The 23,912-nt window shown below is 47.1% G+C and overlaps 1 protein-coding gene and 2 long non-coding RNA genes across 3 annotated transcripts in view; 1 reads left to right on the forward strand and 2 right to left on the reverse strand.

The window, feature by feature from the left end:
- dlec1 (DLEC1 cilia and flagella associated protein) overlaps positions 1–23,912 on the forward strand; it is a 114,731-nt gene that overhangs the window by 69,204 nt on the left and 21,615 nt on the right. The window contains exons 18-29 of the mRNA XM_052516252.1: positions 5,406–5,559; positions 9,774–9,884; positions 11,588–11,736; positions 13,686–13,877; positions 14,148–14,215; positions 14,329–14,480; positions 17,950–18,065; positions 18,188–18,258; positions 18,373–18,587; positions 19,266–19,400; positions 19,665–19,787; positions 19,865–19,959. Coding sequence (XP_052372212.1) covers positions 5,406–5,559; positions 9,774–9,884; positions 11,588–11,736; positions 13,686–13,877; positions 14,148–14,215; positions 14,329–14,480; positions 17,950–18,065; positions 18,188–18,258; positions 18,373–18,587; positions 19,266–19,400; positions 19,665–19,787; positions 19,865–19,959 — 1,581 coding nt within the window. The remainder of the gene's footprint in view (positions 1–5,405; positions 5,560–9,773; positions 9,885–11,587; positions 11,737–13,685; positions 13,878–14,147; positions 14,216–14,328; positions 14,481–17,949; positions 18,066–18,187; positions 18,259–18,372; positions 18,588–19,265; positions 19,401–19,664; positions 19,788–19,864; positions 19,960–23,912) is intronic.
- Positions 422–934, reverse strand: LOC127928819 (uncharacterized). The gene is made up of 3 exons (XR_008132374.1): positions 900–934; positions 607–675; positions 422–468 (listed from the first exon to the last, which is right to left on the reverse strand). It is a non-coding gene; the product is annotated as an uncharacterized LOC127928819 (long non-coding RNA).
- On the reverse strand, positions 5,693–9,488 carry LOC127928820 (uncharacterized). Its single transcript, XR_008132375.1, has 3 exons — positions 9,353–9,488; positions 7,553–7,624; positions 5,693–5,716 (listed from the first exon to the last, which is right to left on the reverse strand). It is a non-coding gene; the product is annotated as an uncharacterized LOC127928820 (long non-coding RNA).

Here is a 23,912-nt window from a genome sequence, read left to right on the forward strand (position 1 = left end):
CTGGTTCTGTCTCCAGTCACCTCTAACTGTACTGGTTCTGTCTCCAGTCACCTCTAACTGTACTGGTTCTGTCTCCAGTCACCTCTAACTGTACTGGTTCTGTCTCCAGTCACCTCTAACTGTACTGGTTCTGTCTCCTGTCTCCAGTCACCTCTAACAGTACTGGTTCTGTCTCCAGTCACCTCTAACTGTACTGGTTCTGTCTCCAGTCACCTCTAACAGTACTGGTTCTGTCTCCAGTCACCTCTAACTGTACTGGTTCTGTCTCCAGTCACCTCTAACAGTACTGGTTCTGTCTCCTGTCTCCAGTCACCTCTAACTGTACTGGTTCTGTCTCCAGTCACCTCTAACAGTACTGGTTCTGTCTCCAGTCACCTCTAACAGTACTGGTTCTGTCTCCAGTCATCTCTAACTGTACTGGTTCTGTCTCCAGTCACCTGTAACTGTACTGGTTCTGTCTCCAGTCACCTCTAACTGCACTGGTTCTGTCTCCTGTCTCCAGTCACCTCTAACTGCACTGGTTCTGTCTCCAGTCACCTCTAACAGTACTGGTTCTGTCTCCTGTCTCCAGTCACCTCTAACTGTACTGGTTCTGTCTCCAGTCACCTCTAACTGCACTGGTTCTGTCTCCTGTCTCCAGTCACCTCTAACAGTACTGGTTCTGTCTCCAGTCACCTCTAACTGTACTGGTTCTGTCTCCAGTCACCTCTAACTGCACTGGTTCTGTCTCCAGTCACCTCTAACTGCACTGGTTCTGTCTCCTGTCTCCAGTCACCTCTAACTGTACTGGTTCTGTCTCCAGTCACCTCTAACTGCACTGGTTCTGTCTCCAGTCACCTCTAACTGCACTGGTTCTGTCTCCAGTCACCTCTAACTGCACTGGTTCTGTCTCCAGTCACCTCTAACTGCACTGGTTCTGTCTCCAGTCACCTCTAACTGCACTGGTTCTGTCTCCAGTCACCTCTAACAGTACTGGTTCTGTCTCCAGTCACCTCTAACTGTACTGGTTCTGTCTCCAGTCACCTCTAACTGTACTGGTTCTGTCTCCAGTCACCTCTAACAGTACTGGTTCTGTCTCCTGTCTCCAGTCACCTCTAACAGTACTGGTTCTGTCTCCAGTCACCTCTAACTGTACTGGTTCTGTCTCCAGTCACCTCTAACTGTACTGGTTCTGTCTCCAGTCATCTCTAACAGTACTGGTTCTGTCTCCTGTCTCCAGTCATCTCTAACAGCACTGGTTCTGTCTCCTGTCTCCAGTCACCTCTAACAGTACTGGTTCTGTCTCCAGTCACCTCTAACTGCACTGGTTCTGTCTCCAGTCACCTGTAACTGTACTGGTTCTGTCTCCAGTCACCTGTAACTGTACTGGTTCTGTCTCCAGTGACCTCTAATTGCACTGGTTCTGTCTCCAGTCACCTCTAACTGTACTGGTTCTGTCTCCAGTCACCTCTAACTGTACTGGTTCTGTCTCCAGTCACCTCTAACTGTACTGGTCCTGTCTCCAGTCACCTCTAACTGTATTGGCTCTGTCTCCAGTCACTTTTAACTGTACTGGTTCTGTCTCCAGTCACCTGTAACTGTACTGGTTCTGTCGCCAGTCACCTGTAACTGTACTGGTTCTGTCTCCAGTGACCTCTAATTGCACTGGTTCTGTCTCCAGTCACCTCTAACTGTATTGGCTCTGTCTCCAGTCACTTTTAACTGTACTGGTTATGTCTCCAGTCACCTGTAACTGTACTGGTTCTGTCTCCAGTCACCTGTAACTGTACTGGTTCTGTCTCCAGTGACCTCTAATTGCACTGGTTCTGTCTCCAGTCACCTCTAACTGTACTGGTTCTGTCTCCAGTCACCTCTAACTGTACTGGTTCTGTCTCCAGTCACCTCTAACTGTACTGGTTCTGTCTCCAGTCACCTGTAACTGTACTGGTTCTGTCTCCAGTCACCTCTAACTGTATTAGCTCTGTCTCCAGTCACTTTTAACTGTACTGGTTCTGTCTCCAGTCACCTGTAACTCTACTGGTTCTGTCTCCAGTCACCTCTAACTGTACTGGCCCTGTCTCCTGTAACTGTACTGGTCCTGTCTCCTATAACTGTACTGGTCCTGTCTCCTGTATTGGTTCTGTCTCCAGTCACTTTTAACTGTACTGGTTCTGTCTCCAGTCACCTGTAACTCTACTGGTTCTGTCTCCAGTCACCTGTAACTCTACTGGCCCTGTCTCCTGTAACTGTACTGGTCCTGTCTCCTATAACTGTACTGGTCCTGTCTCCTGTATTGGTTCTGTCTCCAGTCACTTTTAACTGTACTGGTTCTGTCTCCAGTCACCTGTAACTGTACTGGCCCTGTCTCCTGTAACTGTACTGGTCCTGTCTCCAGTCACCTGTATCTGTGTTTTGTACCTGTCTGTCCCCCTCTCCAGTCACCTGTATCTGTGTTTTGTACCTGTCTGTCCCCCTCTCCAGTCACCTGTATCTGTGTTTTGTACCTGTCTGTCCCCCTCTCCAGTCACCTGTACCTGTGTTTTGTACCTGTCTGTCCCCCTCTCCAGTCACCTGTACCTGTGTTTTGTACCTGTCTGTCCCCCTCTCCAGTGACCTGTACCTGTCTGTCCCCCTCTCCAGTCACCTGTATCTGTGTTTTGTACCTGTCTGTCCCCCTCTCCAGTTACCTGTACCTGTCTGTCCCCCTCTCCAGTCACCTGTACCTGTCTGTCCCCTCTCCAGTCACCTGTACCTTTCTGTCCCCCTCTCCAGTCACCTGTAACTGTGTTTTGTACCTGTCTGTCCCCCTCCAGTCACCTGTACCTGTCTGTCCCTCTTTCCAGTCACCTGTACCTGTGTTTTGTACCTGTCTGTCCCCCTCTCCAGTCACCTGTACCTGTCTGTTTTGTACCTGTCTGTCCCCCTCTCCAGTCACCTGTACCTGTGTTTTGTACCTGTCTGTCCCCCTCTCCAGTCACCTGTACCTGTCTGTCCCCCTCTTCAGTCACCTGTAACTGTGTTTTTACCTGTCTGTCCCTCTCTCCAGTCACCTGTACCTGTCTGTCCCCCTCTTCAGTCACCTGTACCTGTCTGTCCCCCTCTCCAGTCACCTGTACCTGTGTTTTGTACCTGTCTGTCTCCCCTCTGTCAGTCACCTCCAGTCACCTGTATCTGTGTTTTGTACCTGTCTGTCCCCCTCTCCAGTCACCTGTATCTGTGTTTTGTACCTGTCTGTCCCCTCTCCAGTCACCTGTACCTGTGTTTTGTACCTGTCTGTCCCCCTCTCCAGTCACCTGTACCTGTGTTTTGTACCTGTCTGTCCCCCTCTCCAGTCACCTGTACCTGTCTGTCCCCCTCTTCAGTCACCTGTATCTGTGTTTTGTACCTGTCTGTCCCCCTCTTCAGTCACCTGTACCTGTGTTTTGTACCTGTCTGTCCCCCTCTCCAGTCACCTGTACCTGTGTTTTGTACCTGTCTGTCCCCCTCTCCAGTTACCTGTACCTGTCTGTCCCCCTCTCCAGTCACCTGTACCTGTCTGTCCCCTCTCCAGTCACCTGTACCTTTCTGTCCCCCTCTCCAGTCACCTGTACCTGTGTTTTGTACCTGTCTGTCCCCCTCTCCAGTCACCTGTACCTGTCTGTCCCCCTTTCCAGTCACCTGTACCTGTGTTTTGTACCTGTCTGTCCCCCTCTCCAGTCACCTGTATCTGTGTTTTGTACCTGTCTGTCCCCCTCTCCAGTCACCTGTACCTGTGTTTTGTACCTGTCTGTCCCCCTCTCCAGTCACCTGTACCTGTGTTTTGTACCTGTCTGTCCCCCTCTCCAGTGACCTGTACCTGTCTGTCCCCCTCTTCAGTCACCTGTATCTGTGTTTTGTACCTGTCTGTCCCCCTCTCCAGTTACCTGTACCTGTCTGTCCCCCTCTCCAGTCACCTGTACCTGTCTGTCCCCTCTCCAGTCACCTGTACCTTTCTGTCCCCCTCTCCAGTCACCTGTAACTGTGTTTTGTACCTGTCTGTCCCCCTCTCCAGTCACCTGTACCTGTGTTTTGTACCTGTCTGTCCCCCTCTCCAGTCACCTGTACCTGTCTGTCCCCCTCTCCAGTTGTACCTGTCTGTCCCCTCTCCAGTCACCTGTACCTGTGTTTTGTACCTGTCTGTCCCCCTCTCCAGTCACCTGTACCTGTCTGTCCCCCTCTCCAGTCACCTGTAACTGTGTTTTTTACCTGTCTGTCCCTCTCTCCAGTCACCTGTACCTGTCTGTCCCCCTCTTCAGTCACCTGTACCTGTCTGTCCCCCTCTCCAGTCACCTGTACCTTTGTTTTGTACCTGTCTGTCCCCCTCTCCAGTCACCTGTACCTGTCTGTCCCCCTCTCCAGTCACCTGTATCTGTGTTTTGTACCTGTCTGTCCCCCTCTCCAGTCACCTGTATCTGTGTTTTGTACCTGTCTGTCCCCCTCTCCAGTCACCTGTACCTGTGTTTTGTACCTGTCTGTCCCCCTCTCCAGTCACCTGTACCTGTGTTTTGTACCTGTCTGTCCCCCTCTCCAGTCACCTGTACCTGTCTGTCCCCCTCTTCAGTCACCTGTATCTGTGTTTTGTACCTGTCTGTCCCCCTCTTCAGTCACCTGTACCTGTGTTTTGTACCTGTCTGTCCCCTCTCCAGTCACCTGTAACTGTGTTTTTACCTGTCTGTCCCCCTCTCCAGTTACCTGTACCTGTCTGTCCCCCTCTCCAGTCACCTGTACCTGTGTTTTGTACCTGTCTGTCCCCCTCTCCAGTCACCTGTAACTGTGTTTTGTACCTGTCTGTCCCCTCTCCAGTCACCTGTACCTGTCTGTCCCCTCTCCAGTCACCTGTACCTGTGTTTTGTACCCTGTCCCCTCTCCAGTCACCTGTACCTGTCCCCCTCTCCAGTCACCTGTACCTGTCTGTCCCCCTCTCCAGTCACCTGTACCTGTCTGTCCCCCTCTCCAGTCACCTGTACCTGTGTTTTGTACCTGTCTGTCCCCCTCTCCAGTCACCTGTACCTGTCTGTCCCCCTCTCCAGTCACCTGTACCTGTCTGTCCCCCTCTCCAGTCACCTGTATCTGTGTTTTGTACCTGTCTGTCCCCCTCTCCAGTCACCTGTACCTGTCTGTCCCCCTCTCCAGTCACCTGTAACTGTGTTTTGTACCTGTCTGTCCCCCTCTCCAGTCACCTGTACCTGTCTGTCCCCCTCTCCAGTCACCTGTAACTGTGTTTTGTACCTGTCTGTCCCCCTCTCCAGTCACCTGTACCTGTCTGTCCCCCTCTCCAGTCACCTGTAACTGTGTTTTGTACCTGTCTGTCCCCCTCTCCAGTCACCTGTACCTGTGTTTTGTACCTGTCTGTCCCCCTCTCCAGTCACCTGTATCTGTGTTTTGTACCTGTCTGTCCCCCTCTCCAGTCACCTGTCGGTGCAGGCAGATGTCCACTCTCCTCAAGTGTGTCTGTTAACCTGTGATCTGGTATTCTCTGAGCTCTATGTCGGAGTTCCTGCTCAGGGTTCCATCACCCTGATCAACCAGACCCTGCTGCCTGCTCACTACACCTGGACCACGGTGGGTCACCTACCTGTTCACTACACCTGAACCATGGTGGGTCACCTACCTGTTCACTACACCTGAACCACGGTGGGTCACCTACCTGTTCACTACACCTGAACCATGGTGGGTCACCTACCTGTTCACTACACCTGAACCACGGTGGGTCACCTACCTGTTCACTACACCTGAACCATGGTGGGTCACCTACCTGTTCACTACACCTGGACCACGGTGGGTCACCTACCTGTTCACTACACCTGGACCACGGTGGGTCACCTACCTGTTCACTACACCTGGACCACGGTGGGTCACCTACCTGTTCACTACACCTGGACCACGGTGGGTCACCTACCTGTTCACTACACCTGGACCACGGTGGGTCACCTACCTGTTCACTACACCTGAACCATGGTGGGTCACCTACCTGTTCACTACACCTGGACCACGGTGGGTCACCTACCTGTTCACTACACCTGAACCATGGTGGGTCACCTACCTGTTCACTACACCTGGACCACGGTGGGTCATCTACCTGTTCACTACACCTGGACCACGGTGGGTCACCTACCTGTTCACTACACCTGAACCATGGTGGGTCACCTACCTGTTCACTACACCTGGACCACGGTGGGTCACCTACCTGCTCACTACACCTGGACCACGGTGGGTCACCTACCTGTTCACTACACCTGGACCATGGTGGGTCACCTACCTGTTCACTACACCTGGACCACGGTGGGTCACCTACCTGTTCACTACACCTGGACCACGGTGGGTCACCTACCTGTTCACTACACCTGGACCACGGTGGGTCACCTACCTGCTCACTACACCTGGACCACGGTGGGTCACCTACCTGTTCACTACACCTGAACCATGGTGGGTCACCTACCTGTTCACTACACCTGAACCATGGTGGGTCACCTACCTGTTCACTACACCTGGACCACCGTGGGTCACCTACCTGTTCACTACACCTGAACCACGGTGGGTCACCTACCTGTTCACTACACCTGAACCATGGTGGGTCACCTACCTGTTCACTACACCTGAACCATGGTGGGTCACCTACCTGTTCACTACACCTGAACCATGGTGGGTCACCTACCTGTTCACTACACCTGAACCATGGTGGGTCACCTACCTGTTCACTACACCTGAACCATGGTGGGTCACCTACCTGTTCACTACACCTGAACCATGGTGGGTCACCTACTTGTTCACTACACCTGAACCATGGTGGGTCACCTACCTGTTCACTACACCTGAACCATGGTGGGTCACCTACCTGTTCACTACACCTGAACCATGGTGGGTCACCTACCTGTTCACTACACCTGAACCATGGTGGGTCACCTACCTGTTCACTACACCTGAACCACGGTGGGTCACCTACCTGTTCACTACACCTGGACCACGGTGGGTCACCTACCTGTTCACTACACCTGAACCACGGTGGGTCACCTACCTGTTCACTACACCTGGACCACGGTGGGTCACCTACCTGTTCACTACACCTGAACCATGGTGGGTCACCTACCTGTTCACTACACCTGAACCACGGTGGGTCACCTACCTGTTCACTACACCTGGACCACGGTGGGTCACCTACCTGTTCACTACACCTGAACCATGGTGGGTCACCTACCTGTTCACTACACCTGAACCATGGTGGGTCACCTACCTGTTCACTACACCTGAACCATGGTGGGTCATCTACCTGTTCACTACACCTGAACCATGGTGGGTCACCTACCTGTTCACTACACCTGAACCATGGTGGGTCACCTACCTGTTCACTACACCTGAACCATGGTGGGTCACCTACCTGTTCACTACACCTGGACCACGGTGGGTCATCTACCTGTTCACTACACCTGAACCATGGTGGGTCACCTACCTGTTCACTACACCTGGACCATGGTGGGTCACCTACCTGTTCACTACACCTGAACCACAGTGGGTCACCTACCTGTTCACTACACCTGGACCATGGTGGGTCATCTACCTGTTCACTACACCTGAACCATGGTGGGTCACCTACCTGTTCACTACACCTGAACCACGGTGGGTCACCTACCTGTTCACTACACCTGAACCACGGTGGGTCACCTACCTGTTCACTACACCTGAACCATGGTGGGTCATCTACCTGTTCACTACACCTGAACCACGGTGGGTCACCTACCTGTTCACTACACCTGAACCATGGTGGGTCACCTACCTGTTCACTACACCTGAACCATGGTGGGTCACCTACCTGTTTACTACACCTGAACCATGGTGGGTCACCTACCTGTTCACTACACCTGAACCATGGTGGGTCACCTACCTGTTCACTACACCTGAACCATGGTGGGTCACCTACCTGTTCACTACACCTGAACCATGGTGGGTCACCTACCTGTTCACTACACCTGAACCACGGTGGGTCACCTACCTGTTCACTACACCTGAACCATGGTGGGTCACCTACCTGTTCACTACACCTGAACCACGGTGGGTCACCTACCTGTTCACTACACCTGAACCATGGTGGGTCACCTACCTGTTCACTACACCTGAACCATGGTGGGTCACCTACCTGTTCACTACACCTGAACCATGGTGGGTCACCTACCTGTTCACTACACCTGAACCATGGTGGGTCATCTACCTGTTCACTACACCTGAACCATGGTGGGTCACCTACCTGTTCACTACACCTGAACCATGGTGGGTCACCTACCTGTTCACTACACCTGAACCATGGTGGGTCACCTACCTGTTTACTACACCTGAACCACGGTGGGTCACCTACCTGTTCACTACACCTGAACCATGGTGGGTCACCTACCTGTTCACTACACCTGAACCATGGTGGGTCACCTACCTGTTCACTACACCTGGACCACGGTGGGTCACCTACCTGTTCACTACACCTGAACCATGGTGGGTCACCTACCTGTTCACTACACCTGAACCATGGTGGGTCACCTACCTGTTCACTACACCTGAACCATGGTGGGTCACCTACCTGTTTACTACACCTGAACCATGGTGGGTCACCTACCTGTTTACTACACCTGAACCATGGTGGGTAACCTACCTGTTCACTACACCTGGACCACGGTGGGTCACCTACCTGTTCACTACACCTGAACCATGGTGGGTCACCTACCTGTTCACTACACCTGAACCATGGTGGGTCACCTACCTGTTTACTACACCTGAACCATGGTGGGTCATCTACCTGTTCACTACACCTGAACCATGGTGGGTCACCTACCTGTTCACTACACCTGAACCATGGTGGGTCACCTACCTGTTCACTACACCTGAACCATGGTGGGTCACCTACCTGTTCACTACACCTGAACCATGGTGGGTCACCTACCTGTTCACTACACCTGAACCATGGTGGGTCACCTACCTGTTCACTACACCTGAACCATGGTGGGTCACCTACCTGTTCACTACACCTGAACCATGGTGGGTCACCTACCTGTTCACTACACCTGAACCATGGTGGGTCACCTACCTGTTCACTACACCTGAACCATGGTGGGTCACCTACCTGTTCACTACACCTGAACCATGGTGGGTCATCTACCTGTTCACTACACCTGAACCATGGTGGGTCACCTACCTGTTCACTACACCTGAACCATGGTGGGTCACCTACCTGTTCACTACACCTGAACCATGGTGGGTCATCTACCTGTTCACTACACCTGAACCATGGTGGGTCACCTACCTGTTCACTACACCTGAACCATGGTGGGTCACCTACCTGTTCACTACACCTGAACCATGGTGGGTCGCCTACCTGTTCACTACACCTGAACCATGGTGGGTCACCTACCTGTTCACTACACCTGGACCATGGTGGGTCACCTACCTGTTCACTACACCTGAACCATGGTGGGTCACCTACCTGTTCACTACACCTGAACCATGGTGGGTCACCTACCTGTTCACTACACCTGAACCATGGTGGGTCACCTACCTGTTCACTACACCTGAACCACGGTGGGTCACCTACCTGTTCACTACACCTGGACCACGGTGGGTCACCTACCTGTTCACTACACCTGAACAATGGTGGGTTAAGATGATTCTCTCTATGGTTCTTTAGTTCTTTTTCTCCTCACTCATTAGTTTTGCTGCCACTGTATCTAATCTATTCCATCTGTGATCCTCCCCTCTCTCCCCTTCTTCCGTCCCCCATTCCTCCCTCCCTCCATCAGCTCCAGGGCCAGCAGGCGTCTCTGTGCTCGGCTAGTTTCACTCCCTCCTCTGGAACTCTGGGACCCAACGCCAAGAAGGACGTCACCGTGGCCTTCACAGCTCAGACTGATGTTAGTTTACTACATTAAACACAGCTCAGACTGGTGTTAGTTTACTACATTAAACACAGCTCAGACTGGTGTTAGTTTACTACATTAAACACAGCTCAGACTGGTGTTAGTTTACTACATTAAACAGCTCAGACTGGTGTTAGTTTACTACATTAAACAGCTCAGACTGGTGTTAGTTTACTACATTAAACACAGCTCAGACTGGTGTTAGTTTACTACATTAAACAGCTCAGATTGGTGTTAGTTTACTACATTAAACAGCTCAGACTGGTGTTAGTTTACTACATTAAACAGCTCAGACTGGTGTTAGTTTACTACATTAAACACAGCTCAGACTGATGGTAGTTTACTACATTAAACACAGCTCAGACTAGTGTTAGTTTACTACATTAAACAGCTCAGACTGGTGTTAGTTTACTACATTAAACACAGCTCAGACTGGTGTTAGTTTACTACATTAAACAGCTCAGACTGGTGTTAGTTTACTACATTAAACACAGCTCAGACTGGTGTTAGTTTACTACATTAAACACAGCTCAGACTGGTGTTAGTTTACTACATTAAACACAGCTCAGACTGGTGTTAGTTTACTACATTAAACACAGCTCAGACTGGTGTTAGTTTACTACATTAAACACAGCTCAGACTGGTGTTAGTTTACTACATTAAACACAGCTCAGACTGGTGTTAGTTTACTACATTAAACACAGCTCAGACTGGTGTTAGTTTACTACATTAAACACAGCTCAGACTGGTGTTAGTTTACTACATTAAACACAGCTCAGACTGGTGTTAGTTTACTACATTAAACACAGCTCAGACTGGTGTTAGTTTACTACAGCCACAGCTCAGACATTATATGGTAAGTTATCCATCCATTAAACAGCTCAGACTGGTGTTATTTCACTACATTAAACAGCTCAGACTGGTGTTAGTTTACTGCATTAAACACAGCTCAGACTGGTGTTAGTTTACTACATTAAACACAGCTCAGACTGGTGTTAGTTTACTACATTAAACACAGCTCAGACTGGTGTTAGTTTACTACATTAAACACAGCTCAGACTGGTGTTAGTTTACTACATTAAACAGCTCAGACTGGTGTTAGTTTACTACATTAAACACAGCTCAGACTGGTGTTAGTTTACTACATTAAACACAGCTCAGACTGGTGTTAGTTTACTACATTAAACAGCTCAGACTGGTGTTAGTTTACTACATTAAACACAGCTCAGACTGGTGTTAGTTTACTACATTGTCCACAGAGACTGGTGTTAGTTTACTACATTAAACACAGCTCAGACTGGTGTTAGTTTACTACATTAAACACAGCTCAGACTGGTGTTAGTTTACTACATTAAACAGCTCAGACTGGTGTTAGTTTACTACATTAAACACAGCTCAGACTGGTGTTAGTTTACTACATTAAACAGCTCAGACTGGTGTTAGTTTACTACATTAAACAGCTCAGACTGGTGTTAGTTTACTACATTAAACACAGCTCAGACTGGTGTTAGTTTACTACATTAAACACAGCTCAGACAGGTGTTAGTATCCAGCCACCCCACTGTACATTATATTATAAGTACCTATCCATCCACTGGGCACTGAACACAGCTCTCTATAGCAACTACAACTAAGAACAACACACCTCTAACTGACTGATATCTGTCTCATCTCTCCATCCCTGTCCTTCCCTGTAGATGGAGTTAAGTGCAGTAGCAGCGTTGTGTGAGGTGACAGGGATGAAAGATCCTCTGGTTTTGCGATTCTTCTCTACAGCCCAGAGACTCAAAGTGTCCTACTGTCTACCCAGAGATTGGTACGTGTCCTACTGTACACCTAGAGACTGGTACGTGTCCTACTGTCCACCTAGAGACTGGTACGTCTCCTACTGTCCACCTAGAGACTGGTACGTGTCCTACTGTCCACCTAGAGACTGGTACGTGTCCTACTGTCCACCTAGAGACTGGTACGTGTCCTACTGTCCACCTAGAGACTGGTACGTGTCCTACTGTCTACCTAGAGACTGGTACGTGTCCTACTGTCCACCTAGAGACTGGTACGTGTCCTACTGTCCACCTAGAGACTGGTACGTGTCCTACTGTCCACCTAGAGACTGGTACGTGTCCTACTGTCCACCTAGAGACTGGTACGTGTCCTACTGTCCACCTAGAGACTGGTACGTGTCCTACTGTCCACCTAGAGACTGGTACGTGTCCTACTGTCTACCTAGAGACTGGTACGTGTCCTACTGTCCACCTAGAGACTGGTACGTGTCCTACTGTCCACCTAGAGACTGGTACGTGTCCTACTGTCCACCTAGAGACTGGTACGTGTCCTACTGTCCACCTGGAGACTGGTACGTGTCCTACTGTCCACCTAGAGACTGGTACGTGTCCTACTGTCCACCTAGAGACTGGTACGTGTCCTACTGTCCACCCAGAGACTGGTACGTGTCCTACTGTCCACGCAGAGACTGGTACGTGTCCTACTGTCCACCTAGAGACTGGTACGTGTCCTACTGTCCACCTAGAGACTGGTACGTGTCCTACTGTCCACCTAGAGACTGGTACGTGTCCTACTGTCCACCTAGAGACTGGTACGTGTCCTACTGTCCACCTAGAGACTGGTACGTGTCCTACTGTCCACCTAGAGACTGGTACGTGTCCTACTGTCCACCTAGAGACTGGTACGTGTCCTACTGTCCACCTAGAGACTGGTACGTGTCCTACTGTCCACCTAGAGACTGGTACGTGTCCTACTGTCCACCTAGAGACTGGTACGTGTCCTACTGTCCACCTAGAGACTGGTACGTGTCCTACTGTCCACCTAGAGACTGGTACGTGTCCTACTGTCCACCTAGAGACTGGTACGTGTCCTACTGTCCACCTAGAGACTGGTACGTGTCCTACTGTCCACCTAGAGACTGGTACGTGTCCTACTGTCCACCTAGAGACTGGTACGTGTCCTACTGTCCACCTAGAGACTGGTACGTGTCCTACTGTCCACCTAGAGACTGGTACGTGTCCTACTGTCCACCTAGAGACTGGTACGTGTCCTACTGTCCACCCAGAGACTGGTACGTGTCCTACTGTCCACGCAGAGACTGGTACGTGTCCTACTGTCCACCTAGAGACTGGTACGTGTCCTACTGTCTACCTAGAGACTGGTACGTGTCCTACTGTCCACCTAGAGACTGGTACGTGTCCTACTGTCCACCTAGAGACTGGTACGTGTCCTACTGTCCACCCAGAGACTGGTACGTGTCCTACTGTCCACCTAGAGACTGGTACGTGTCCTACTGTCACCCAGAGACTGGTACGTGTCCTACTGTCCACCTAGAGACTGGTACGTGTCCTACTGTCCACCTAGAGACTGGTACGTGTCCTACTGTCCACCTAGAGACTGGTACGTGTCCTACTGTCCACCTAGAGACTGGTACGTGTCCTACTGTCCACCTAGAGACTGGTACGTGTCCTACTGTCCACCTAGAGACTGGTACGTGTCCTACTGTACACCTAGAGACTGGTACGTGTCCTACTGTCCACCTAGAGACTGGTACGTGTCCTACTGTCCACCTAGAGACTGGTACGTGTCCTACTGTCCTACTGTGTTCCAGTCTCTTTGTTATTTTCAGAGGTAGACTGGCTTTGGCAGCCAAAACAGACAAATGCATCTAGGTAGAGCATGCTTGATAGCTAATTACAACAGGTGTTCAGAGCATGCTAGGTAGCTAATTGCCACAGGTGTTCAGATCATGCTAGATGGCTAATTAGATCATGTGTGTCTTCTCTCCAGTCCCGGATTAGATGAAGAGGACCCTGCTGTATCGTTGGTTCTGGACTTTGGAGACAACGTCCTGTTGAAGCGACCAATCACCAAGCAGCTGGTTATAACCAATCACACAGCAATCCCAGCCCCCTTCACTCTGGAGGCGGAGTACTTCACTGGACACGCCCCCTCACCACCAGCCGGCCAATCGCAGCAGAGGTACAGTCTGTATTTTCTTAGTTTATGCGGGGTCGCCTGAAATCACTAACATCTGGTTTTCAGGGATACAGTATCTTCAACATGGCTTCCGTTACCCCTGAAAACCGGATGTGCGAACTATTTTTACGCCTGCTACGTTAGGTTATTATTCTCTAAACCATCTGTTCATGTGTTTCATGCATTAGTGTTTTTCTTTCAATTGTTTGCATCGATTAAATAGTTTTGTCTCACCTCTGTTATGTTAATCTGTGCATTGACTCTGTGTTTCAGGGGCCTGCATGTGAGGAAGCCTTTACACTCTGTTCAAGCTAAGAAATTAGAGGACAAGGCACAGGAAGGTACACAGTAGGATTCATTTACACAGAAATAATTTCATGTTTCATCCCCTGAATACAGGGGACTGTTCTGACTGAACTGTGTTGTGACTGTGTGGTCCTGTGTATACTGACAGGGTTTGTGAATGGGCTGTTGGCCCATGGGAAGGGTGCAGCATTCTTCGTCCACCCAGATTGTGGCATTCTGGGAGCGTTTGAGACTCAAACCATCGACATCACATCCTTCACCAACATGTGGGGGGAATACAGAGACCAGCTCATCTGTAAGGTACGACACTACTACTAACCCCTAATAATAACCCCTAACCCCTCATACTAAACCCTAACCCCTAATACTAACTCCTAACCCCTAATAATAACCCTTAATACTAAACCCTAACCCCTTATACTAACCCCTAATACTAAACCCTAACCCCTAATACTAACTCCTAACCCCTAATAATAACCCTTAATACTAAACACTAACCCCTTATACTAACCCCTAATACTAAACTCTAACCCCTAATACTAACCCCAAACACAAACCCCTAATACTAACCCCTAATACTAAACCCTAACCCCTAATACTAACCCCTAACCCCTAATACTAAACCATAACCCCTTATACTAAACCCTTATACTAACCCCTAATACTAACCCCTAATACTAAACCCTAACCCCTAATACTAACCCCTAACCCCTTATACTAACCCCTAATACTAACCCCTAACTCCTAACACTAACCCCTAATATTAACCCCTAACACTAACCCCTAATACTAACCCCTAATACTAACCCCTAACACTAACCCCTAACCCCTAATACTAACCCCTAACACTAACCCCTAATATTAACCCCTAACACTAACCCCTAACACTAACCCCTAATACTAACCCCTAACCACTAATGCTAACCCCTAATACTAACTCTAAAACTAACCCCTAACACTAACCCCTAATACTAACCCCTAATACTAACCCCTAATACTAACCCCTAACACTAACCCCTAACACTAACCCCTAATACTAACCCCTAACCACTAATGCTAACCCCTAATACTAACTCTAAAACTAACCCCTAACACTAACCCCTAATACTAACCCCTAATACTAACCCCTAACACTAACCCCTAATACTAACCCCTAATACTAACTCTAAAACTAACCCCTAACACTAACCCCTAATACTAACCCCTAATACTAACCCCTAACACTAACCCCTAACACTAACCCCTAATACTAACCCCTAACCACTACTACTAACCCCTAATACTAACTCTAAAACTAACCCCTAATACTAACCCCTAACCACTAATGCTAACCCCTAATACTAACTCTAAAACTAACCCCTAATACTAACCCCTAACCACTACTACTAACCCCTAATACTAACCCCTAACACTAACCCCTAATACTAACCCCTAACCACTACTACTAACCCCTAATACTAACTCTAAAACTAACCCCTAATACTAACCCCTAACACTAACCCCTAATACTAACCCCTACTACTAACCCCTAATACTAACTCTAAAACTAACCCCTAATACTAACCCTTAATACTAACCCTTAATACTAACCCCTAATACTAACTCTAATACTAACCCCTAACCACTAATGCTAACCCCTAATACTAACTCTAAAACTAACCCCTAATACTAACCCTTAATACTAGTAGTAGTAGGTATCTTTACCAGTAGTAGTGGTAGTAATAGTTTGTATCAGTAGTAGTCGTAGTGGTAGTAATAGTATGTAGTATGTGGTAGTGGTAGTAGTAGTATGTAGTAGTAGTAGTAGTAGTAATAGCAGTAGTAGTATGTAGTAGTAGTGGTAGTAATATTATGTAGTCGTAGTAATAGTAGTAGTAGTATGTAGTAGTAGTAGTGGTAATAGTAATAGTATGTAGTAGTAGAAGTGGTAGTAATAGTATGTAGTACTGATAGTAGTAGTGGTAGTTGTAGTATGTAGTAGTAGTAGTGGTGGTAGTAATATTATGTAGTAGTAGTGGTAGTTGTAGTATGTAGTAGTAGTAGTGGTGGTAGTAATATTATGTAGTAGTAGTGGTGGTTGTAGTAATATTATGTAGTAGTAGTGGTAGTTGTAGTATGTAGTAGTAGTAGTGGTTGTAGTAATAGTATGTAGTGGTAGTAATAGTAGTAATAGTAGTAATAGTATGTCGTAGTAGTTGTAGTGGTAGTAATAGTATGCAGTAGTGGTAGTTGTAGTAGTGGTAGTAATAGTATGTAGTAGTGGTAGTAGTTGTAAAAGGTGTGGTAGTAGTAGTAGTAGTAGTAGTAGCAGTAGTAGTGGTAGTAATAGTATGTAGTAGTAGTAATAGTAGTAGTATGTAGTAGTAGTAATAGTAATATTATGTAGTAGTGGTAGTAATATTATGTAGTAGTGGTAGTTGTAGTAGAAGTAGTGGTAGTAATAGTATGTAGTAGTAGTAGTAGTAGTAGTATGTAGTAGTAGTGGTAGTAATATAATGTAGTAGTAGTGGTAGTTGTAGTATGTAGTAGTAGAAGTAGTGGTAGTAATAGTATGTAGTAGTAGTAGTGGTTGTAAATGTAGTAGTAGTAGTAGTAGCAGTATCAGTAGTAGTAGTAGTGGTATGTAGTAGTAGTGGGAGTAGTAGTATGTAGTAGAAGTAGTGGTAGTAGTGCTAATAGTATGTAGTAGTAGTGGTAGTAGTAGTAATAGTAGTGGTAGTAATAGTATGTAGTAGTAGTAATGTATGTAGTAGTAGTGGTAGTAATATTATGTAGTAGTAGTGGTAGTAGTGTTAAAAGCAGTAGTTGTAGTAGTAGTGGCAGTAGTAGTAGTAGTAGTAGTAGTGGTAGTAATAGTATGTAGTAGTAGTAGTGGTAGTATTAGTAATAGTATGTAGTAGTAGTGGTAGTAATATTATGTAGTAGTAATGGTAGTAGTTGTAAAAACAGTAGTAGTAGTAGTGGTAGTAATAGTATGTAGTAGTAGTAGTGGTTGTAGTAGTAGTGGTAGTATTATTATTATTATTATTATGTAGTAATATTATGTAGTAGTAGTGGTAGTAATATAATGTAGTAGTAGTAGTAGTAGTGGTAGTAATAGTATGTAGTATTGGTAGTAGTTGTAAAAGTTGTAGTAGTAGTAGTAGTAGTAGTAGTAGTAGTAGTAGTGGTAGTAGTTGTAAAAGTAGTAGCAGTAGTAGTAGTAGTAGCAGTAGCAGTAGTAGTAGCAGTAGTAGTAGTAGTAGTAGCAGTAGTAGTAGTAGTAGCAGTAGTAGCAGTAGTAGCAGCAGTAGTAGTAGTAGTAGCAGTAGCAGTAGTAGTGGTAGTAGTTGTAAAAGTAGTAGCAGTAGTAGTAGTAGTAGTGGTAGTAGTTGTAAAAGTAGTAGCAGTAGTAGTAGTAGCAGTAGTAGTAGTAGTAGTAGTAGTAGTGGTAGTAGTTGTAAAAGTAGTAGCAGTAGTAGTAGTAGTAGCAGTAGCAGTAGTAGTAGTAGTAGTAGTAGTAGTGTCAGCAGCACTAGTAGTAGTAGTAGTAGTGGTAGTAGTTGTAAAAGTAGTAGCAGTAGTAGTAGTAGTAGCAGTAGCAGTAGTAGTAGTAGTAGTAGTAGTGTCAGCAGCACTAGTAGTAGTAGTAGCAGTAGTAGTAGTTGTAAAAGTAGTAGCAGCAGTAGTAGTAGTAGTAGTAGTAGTAGTAGTAGTAGTAGTAGTAGTAGTAGTAGTAGTAGTAGTAGTAGCAGCAGCTGTCTGTACCTGTCTTCTGTCTCTGTGGTAGGTGGGGGACCTCCAGCCCAAGCTGATCCCCATTCAGATGACAGTGATGGGCTGTCCTCTTTACTTCCAGATGATTGGTCCACAGCCAGACAGACAGAACCAGGGACCAATCATACGGTGAGCTGGATTCCTAGTACTGTCGCTGAGTGGAACTATATCTTCTGATACGTTCTATAACTTCCTCATAAATCTCCCAATGACCTATCTGCTGCATGACCTACCTACCTGTCTCTTCTCAGGTTTGGTACTCACGTCTCTGGAGGAGACACAGTGTCCCGCTCTCTACGTCTGAACAACACAAGCCCCTACGGTGAGATCTCAGCTTTGGACACCTCAGACATCCTCTTGTCAGATGGACCTGTTTCCTTAAAGTGACAAACTTTAGTCAAGTGTGAACACATTATTTCTGTGTGTTTTATGTCAGATATCCGTATGGACTGGGAGAGCTACAACGTGGACCAGGAGGACAGGAAGCTGCTGGATGTGGTGGTTGCCTACGGAGACGCCTTTCCCCTGAAGGACGCAGACGGCAACGAGGTGGTTGGGGGCGGGGCCATGTCTAATGATACTCCGCCCACTTGGGACCGGAGCCACACACCCAGCACTGAGGGAACAAGCTCCTCCCTCAAGAGCATGTCTGTGAGTGGATGGAGACACCTGTCCTTCAATGACATAACTTATTTCTACCAAAACAAGTATGGGTTCAACATGATCACAACATGTACAATGTGCCATAAGTATGGGTTCAACATGTTCACAACATGTACAATAAGTATGGGTTCAACATGATCACAACATGTACAATGTGCCATAAGTATGGGTTCAACATGATCACAACATGTACAATGTGCCATAAGTATGGGTTCAACATGATCACAACATGTACAATGTGCCATAAGTATGGGTTCAACATGATCACAACATGTACAATGTGCCATAAGTATGGGTTCAACATGATCACAACATGTACAATGTGCCATAAGTATGGGTTCAACATGATCACAACATGTACAATGTGCCATAAGTATGGGTTCAACATGATCACAACATGTACAATGTGCCATAAGTATGGGTTCAACATGATCACAACATGTACAATGTGCCATAAGTATGGGTTCAACATGATCACAACATGTACAATGTGCCATAAGTATGGGTTCAACATGATCACAACATGTACAATGTGCCATAAGTATGGGTTCAACATGATCACAACATGTGCAACGTTGTTACTGTGATAAGCATTCTGTTGTGACGATGTGGCTGCGGATACCATTACATAAGCATGTATCAATGGTTGTTCCTTCTCACCTGTAGGACCTTGAGGAGGAGAAGGAGGAGGAAGGATCTGTCCACTCTGCGTCTCCTCAGAAGAGGCTCTTCTCTGTCTTCATCAGGCCGCATGAAGGCAACACCTCCGACTACCCATACTGCATCACTCCACAGCAGATAGTACGTATAGCATACTACCCATACTGCATCACTCCACAGAAGATAGTACGTATAGCATACTGCCCATACTGCATCACTCCACAGCAGATAGTACACACAGCAGACTACCCATACTGCATCACTCCACAGCAGACTACCCATACTGTATCACCCCACAACAGATAGTATGTTTATCTTTAAGAGACCATCACGTTAACTGTGCTGTATACAGTAGACGGGAAAGCAGGTATGTTGACCAGTCTTATAACCTTGTTGTTATTCCAGAATGTCCCAGCAGGGGGCAGCAGCACCATCCACGTCTCCTTCACTCCCCTGACCCTGTCAGAACTGACCTCTAATGCTGCCTGTGTATCCTTCGCTTTGGGCTTCATGAGCCTTGACTCCAAGGTAATATGGTTCCTTCCAAATTTGATGTGCCATGATTCTGTCACCACGTTATGTTTGGTACATTTGTGTGTTTCCAGGTGTCGTCCTGTATCCCAGGTAAGGTTCGAAGGGCTCAGGGTCAGGATCTGGAACCTCTCAGATTGGACCTCCAGGCCTCCGTCAGACCTGCCGTGTAAGAAACCACTATTGACCATTATGCTTAATTGGGTGGTTTCCAAGACTAAAACATACAGTGCCTTGCAAAAGTATTCATCCCCCTTGGCGTTTTTACTATTTTGTTGCATTACAACCTGTAATTTACATGGATTTTGGGGGGATTTCATATAATGGACATACACAAAAAAGTGAAATGAAAAGAATTACTTGTTCCAAAAAATTCAAAATTCATTATAAACGGAAAATTGGTTGGTGCATATGTATTCACCCTCTTTTCATAATTTGTTAAATAAAGTCCACCTGTGTGCCATCTAAGTGTCACATGATCTCAATATATATATACACCTGTTCTGAAAGGCCCCAGAGTCTGCAACACCACTAAGCAAAGGGCACCACCAAGCAAGCGGCACCATGAAGATCACTCTCTTCAAACAGGTCAGGGACAAAGTTGTGGAGAAGTACAGACCAGGGTTGGGTCATAAATAAATCCCCTAAACTTTGAAAATCCTACCGAGCACCATTAAATCCGTTATTACAAAATGGAAAGAATATGCCACCACAACAAACCTGCCAAGAGAGAGCCAAACTCATGGACCAGGCAAGGAGGGCATTAATCAGAGAGGCAACAAAGAGACCAAAGATAACCCTGAAGGAGCTGCAAAGCTCCACGGCGGAGATTGGAGTATCTGTCCATAGGACCACTTTAAGCCATACACTCCACAGAGCTGGGCTTTACGGAAGAGTGGCCAGAAAAAGCCAATGCTTCAAGAAAAAATAAGAAAACATGTTTGGTGTTCACCCAAAGGTATGTGGGAGACTCCCCATACACATAAAAGAAGGTACTCTGGTCAGATGAGACTAAAATTGAGGTTTTTGGCCATCAAGGAAAACGCTATGTCTGGAGCAAACCCAACACCTCTCATCCTCCCGAGGTACTCATCCCCACAGTGAAGCATGGTGGTGGCAGCATCATGCTGTTGGGATGTTTTTTATCGGCAGGGACTGAGAAACTGGTTAGAATTGAAGGAATGATGGCTGGATCTAAATACAGGGAAATTCTTGAGGAAACCTGTTTCAGTCTTTGAGACTGGGAAAGAGGTTCACCTTCCAGCAGGACAATGGCCCTAAGCATACTGCTAAAGCAACACTAAAGTGGTTTAAGGGGAAACATTTAAATGTCTTGGAATGGCCTAGTCAAAGCCAAGACCTCAATCCAATTGAGAATCTGTGGTATGGCTTAAATATTGCTGTACACCAGCAGCGCCCATCCAACTTGAAGGAGCTGGAGCAGTTTTGCCATTAAATGTGCCAAGCTTATAGAGACATACCCCAAAAGACTTGCAGCTGTAAATGCTTCAAAAGGTGGCTCTACAAAGTATTCACTTTGTCTTATTTTTTGTTTGTTTAACAATAAAAAAAAAAGATTTTGCATCTTCAAAGTGTTGTGTAAATCAAATGATACAAACCCCTCAAAAATCTATTTTAATTCCAGGTTGTAAGGCAACAAAATAGGTAAAATGCCAGGGGGGGTGAATACTTTCGCAAGCCACTGTTCTTTCAATGGAGATTCTCCATTGAGCCTCCTTTTAGTCCAGGACTTGGCTTAATCGGCGTCTGCGAAAACTATCCCAATGTGTAGCAGAACAGATAGGGTCTGTAAACCTAGCTGTTCTGTAAACCAACTGTTCTGTAAACCAGCTGTTCTGTAAACCAGCTGTTCTGTAAACCAGCTGTTCTGTAAACCTAGCTGTTCTGTAAACCAACTGTTCTGTAAACCAGCTGTTCTGTAAACCAGCTGTTCTGTAAACCAACTGTTCTGTAAACCAACTGTTCTGTAAACCAGCTGTTCTGTAAACCTAGCTGTTCTGTAAACCAACTGTTCTGTAATCCAACTGTTCTGTAAACCAGCTGTTCTGTAAACCTAGCTGTTCTGTAAACCAACTGTTCTGTAAACCAGCTGTTCTGTAAACCAACTGTTCTGTAATCCAACTGTTCTGTAAACCAGCTGTTCTGTAAACCAACTGTTCTGTAAACCAACTGTTCTGTAAACCTAGCTGTTCTGTAAACCTAGCTGTTCTGTAAACCAGCTGTTCTGTAAACCTAGCTGTTCTGTAAACCTAGCTGTTCTGTAAACCAGCTGTTCTGTAAACCAGCTGTTCTGTAAACCTAGCTGTTCTGTAAACCTAGCTGTTCTGTAAACCAGCTGTTCTGTAAACCAACTGTTCTGTAATCCAACTGTTCTGTAAACCAGCTGTTCTGTAAACCAACTGTTCTGTAAACCAACTGTTCTGTAAACCAGCTGTTCTGTAAACCTAGCTGTTCTGTAAACCAACTGTTCTGTAATCCAACTGTTCTGTAATCCAACTGTTCTGTAAACCAGCTGTTCTGTAAACCTAGCTGTTCTGTAAACCAACTGTTCTGTAAACCAACTGTTCTGTAAACCAACTGTTCTGTAAACCAGCTGTTCTGTAAACCTAGCTGTTCTGTAAACCAGCTGTTCTGTAAACCTAGCTGTTCTGTAAACCTAGCTGTTCTGTAAACCAGCTGTTCTGTAAACCAGCTGTTCTGTAAACCTAGCTGTTCTGTAAACCAGCTGTTCTGTAAACCAGCTGTTCTGTAAACCTAGCTGTTCTGTAAACCAACTGTTCTGTAAACCAGCTGTTCTGTAAACATAGCTGTTCTGTAAACCTGAGCTTTGAGGGCACTTCCGGCGCCGACAGAGATGGCCGCCTCGCTTCGCGTTCCTAGGAAACTATGCCGTATTTATTTTTTTATGTGTTATTTCTTACATTGTTACCCCAGGAAATATGAGGTTTTATAACATACAATGTATTTATTACATATACGACTTTCCCGAAGCGGATCCCCTGTTTGGTCCACCACCCAGGACAATGGATCAGACCCCAGCCGGCGAACCAAAACAACAGCGCTGCAGAAGGGGCAGATGGAGCGGTCTTCTGGTCAGGCTCCGTAGACGGGCACATCGCGCACCGCTCCTGAGTTTACTACTCACCAATGTCCAGTCTCTTGACAACAAGGTTGATGAAATCCGAGCAAGGGTTGCCTTCCAGAGAGACATCAGAGACTGTAACGTCCTCTGCTTCACGGAAACATGTTCACTCTGGATACGTCATCAGAGTCAGTACAGCCACCTGGTTTCTTCACGCATCGCGCCGACAGAAACATGGCTCACTAGGGATACGTCATCAGAGTCAGTACAGCCACCTGGTTTCTTCACGCATCGCACTGACAGAAACATGGTTCACTAGGGATACGTCATCAGAGTCGGCTCAGCCACCTGGTTTCTTCACGCATCGCGCTGACAGAAACATGGTTCACTAGGGATACGTCATCAGAGTCAGTACAGCCACCTGGTTTCTTCACGCATCGCGCTGACAGAAACATGGTTCACTCTGGATACGTCATCAGAGTCGGCTCAGCCACCTGGTTTCTTCACGCATCGCACCGACAGAAACATGGTTCACTCTGGATACGTCATCAGAGTCAGTACAGCCACCTGGTTTCTTCACGCATCGCACCGACAGAAACATGGTTCACTCTGGATACGTCATCAGAGTCAGTACAGCCACCTGGTTTCTTCACGCATCGCGCTGACAGAAACATGGTTCACTCTGGATACGTCATCAGAGTCAGTACAGCCACCTGGTTTCTTCACGCATCGCACCGACAGAAACATGGTTCACTAGGGATACGTCATCAGAGTCGGCTCAGCCACCTGGTTTCTTCACGCATCGCGCTGACAGAAACATGGTTCACTCTGGATACGTCATCAGAGTCAGTACAGCCACCTGGTTTCTTCACGCATCGCGCTGACAGAAACATGGTTCACTAGGGATACGTCATCAGAGTCAGTACAGCCACCTGGTTTCTTCACGCATCGCGCTGACAGAAACATGGTTCACTAGGGATACGTCATCAGAGTCAGTACAGCCACCTGGTTTCTTCACG

Source organism: Oncorhynchus keta, unplaced genomic scaffold, assembly GCF_023373465.1.
Source record: "Oncorhynchus keta strain PuntledgeMale-10-30-2019 unplaced genomic scaffold, Oket_V2 Un_scaffold_4195_pilon_pilon, whole genome shotgun sequence".
Classification (NCBI taxonomy): domain Eukaryota; kingdom Metazoa; phylum Chordata; class Actinopteri; order Salmoniformes; family Salmonidae; genus Oncorhynchus; species Oncorhynchus keta.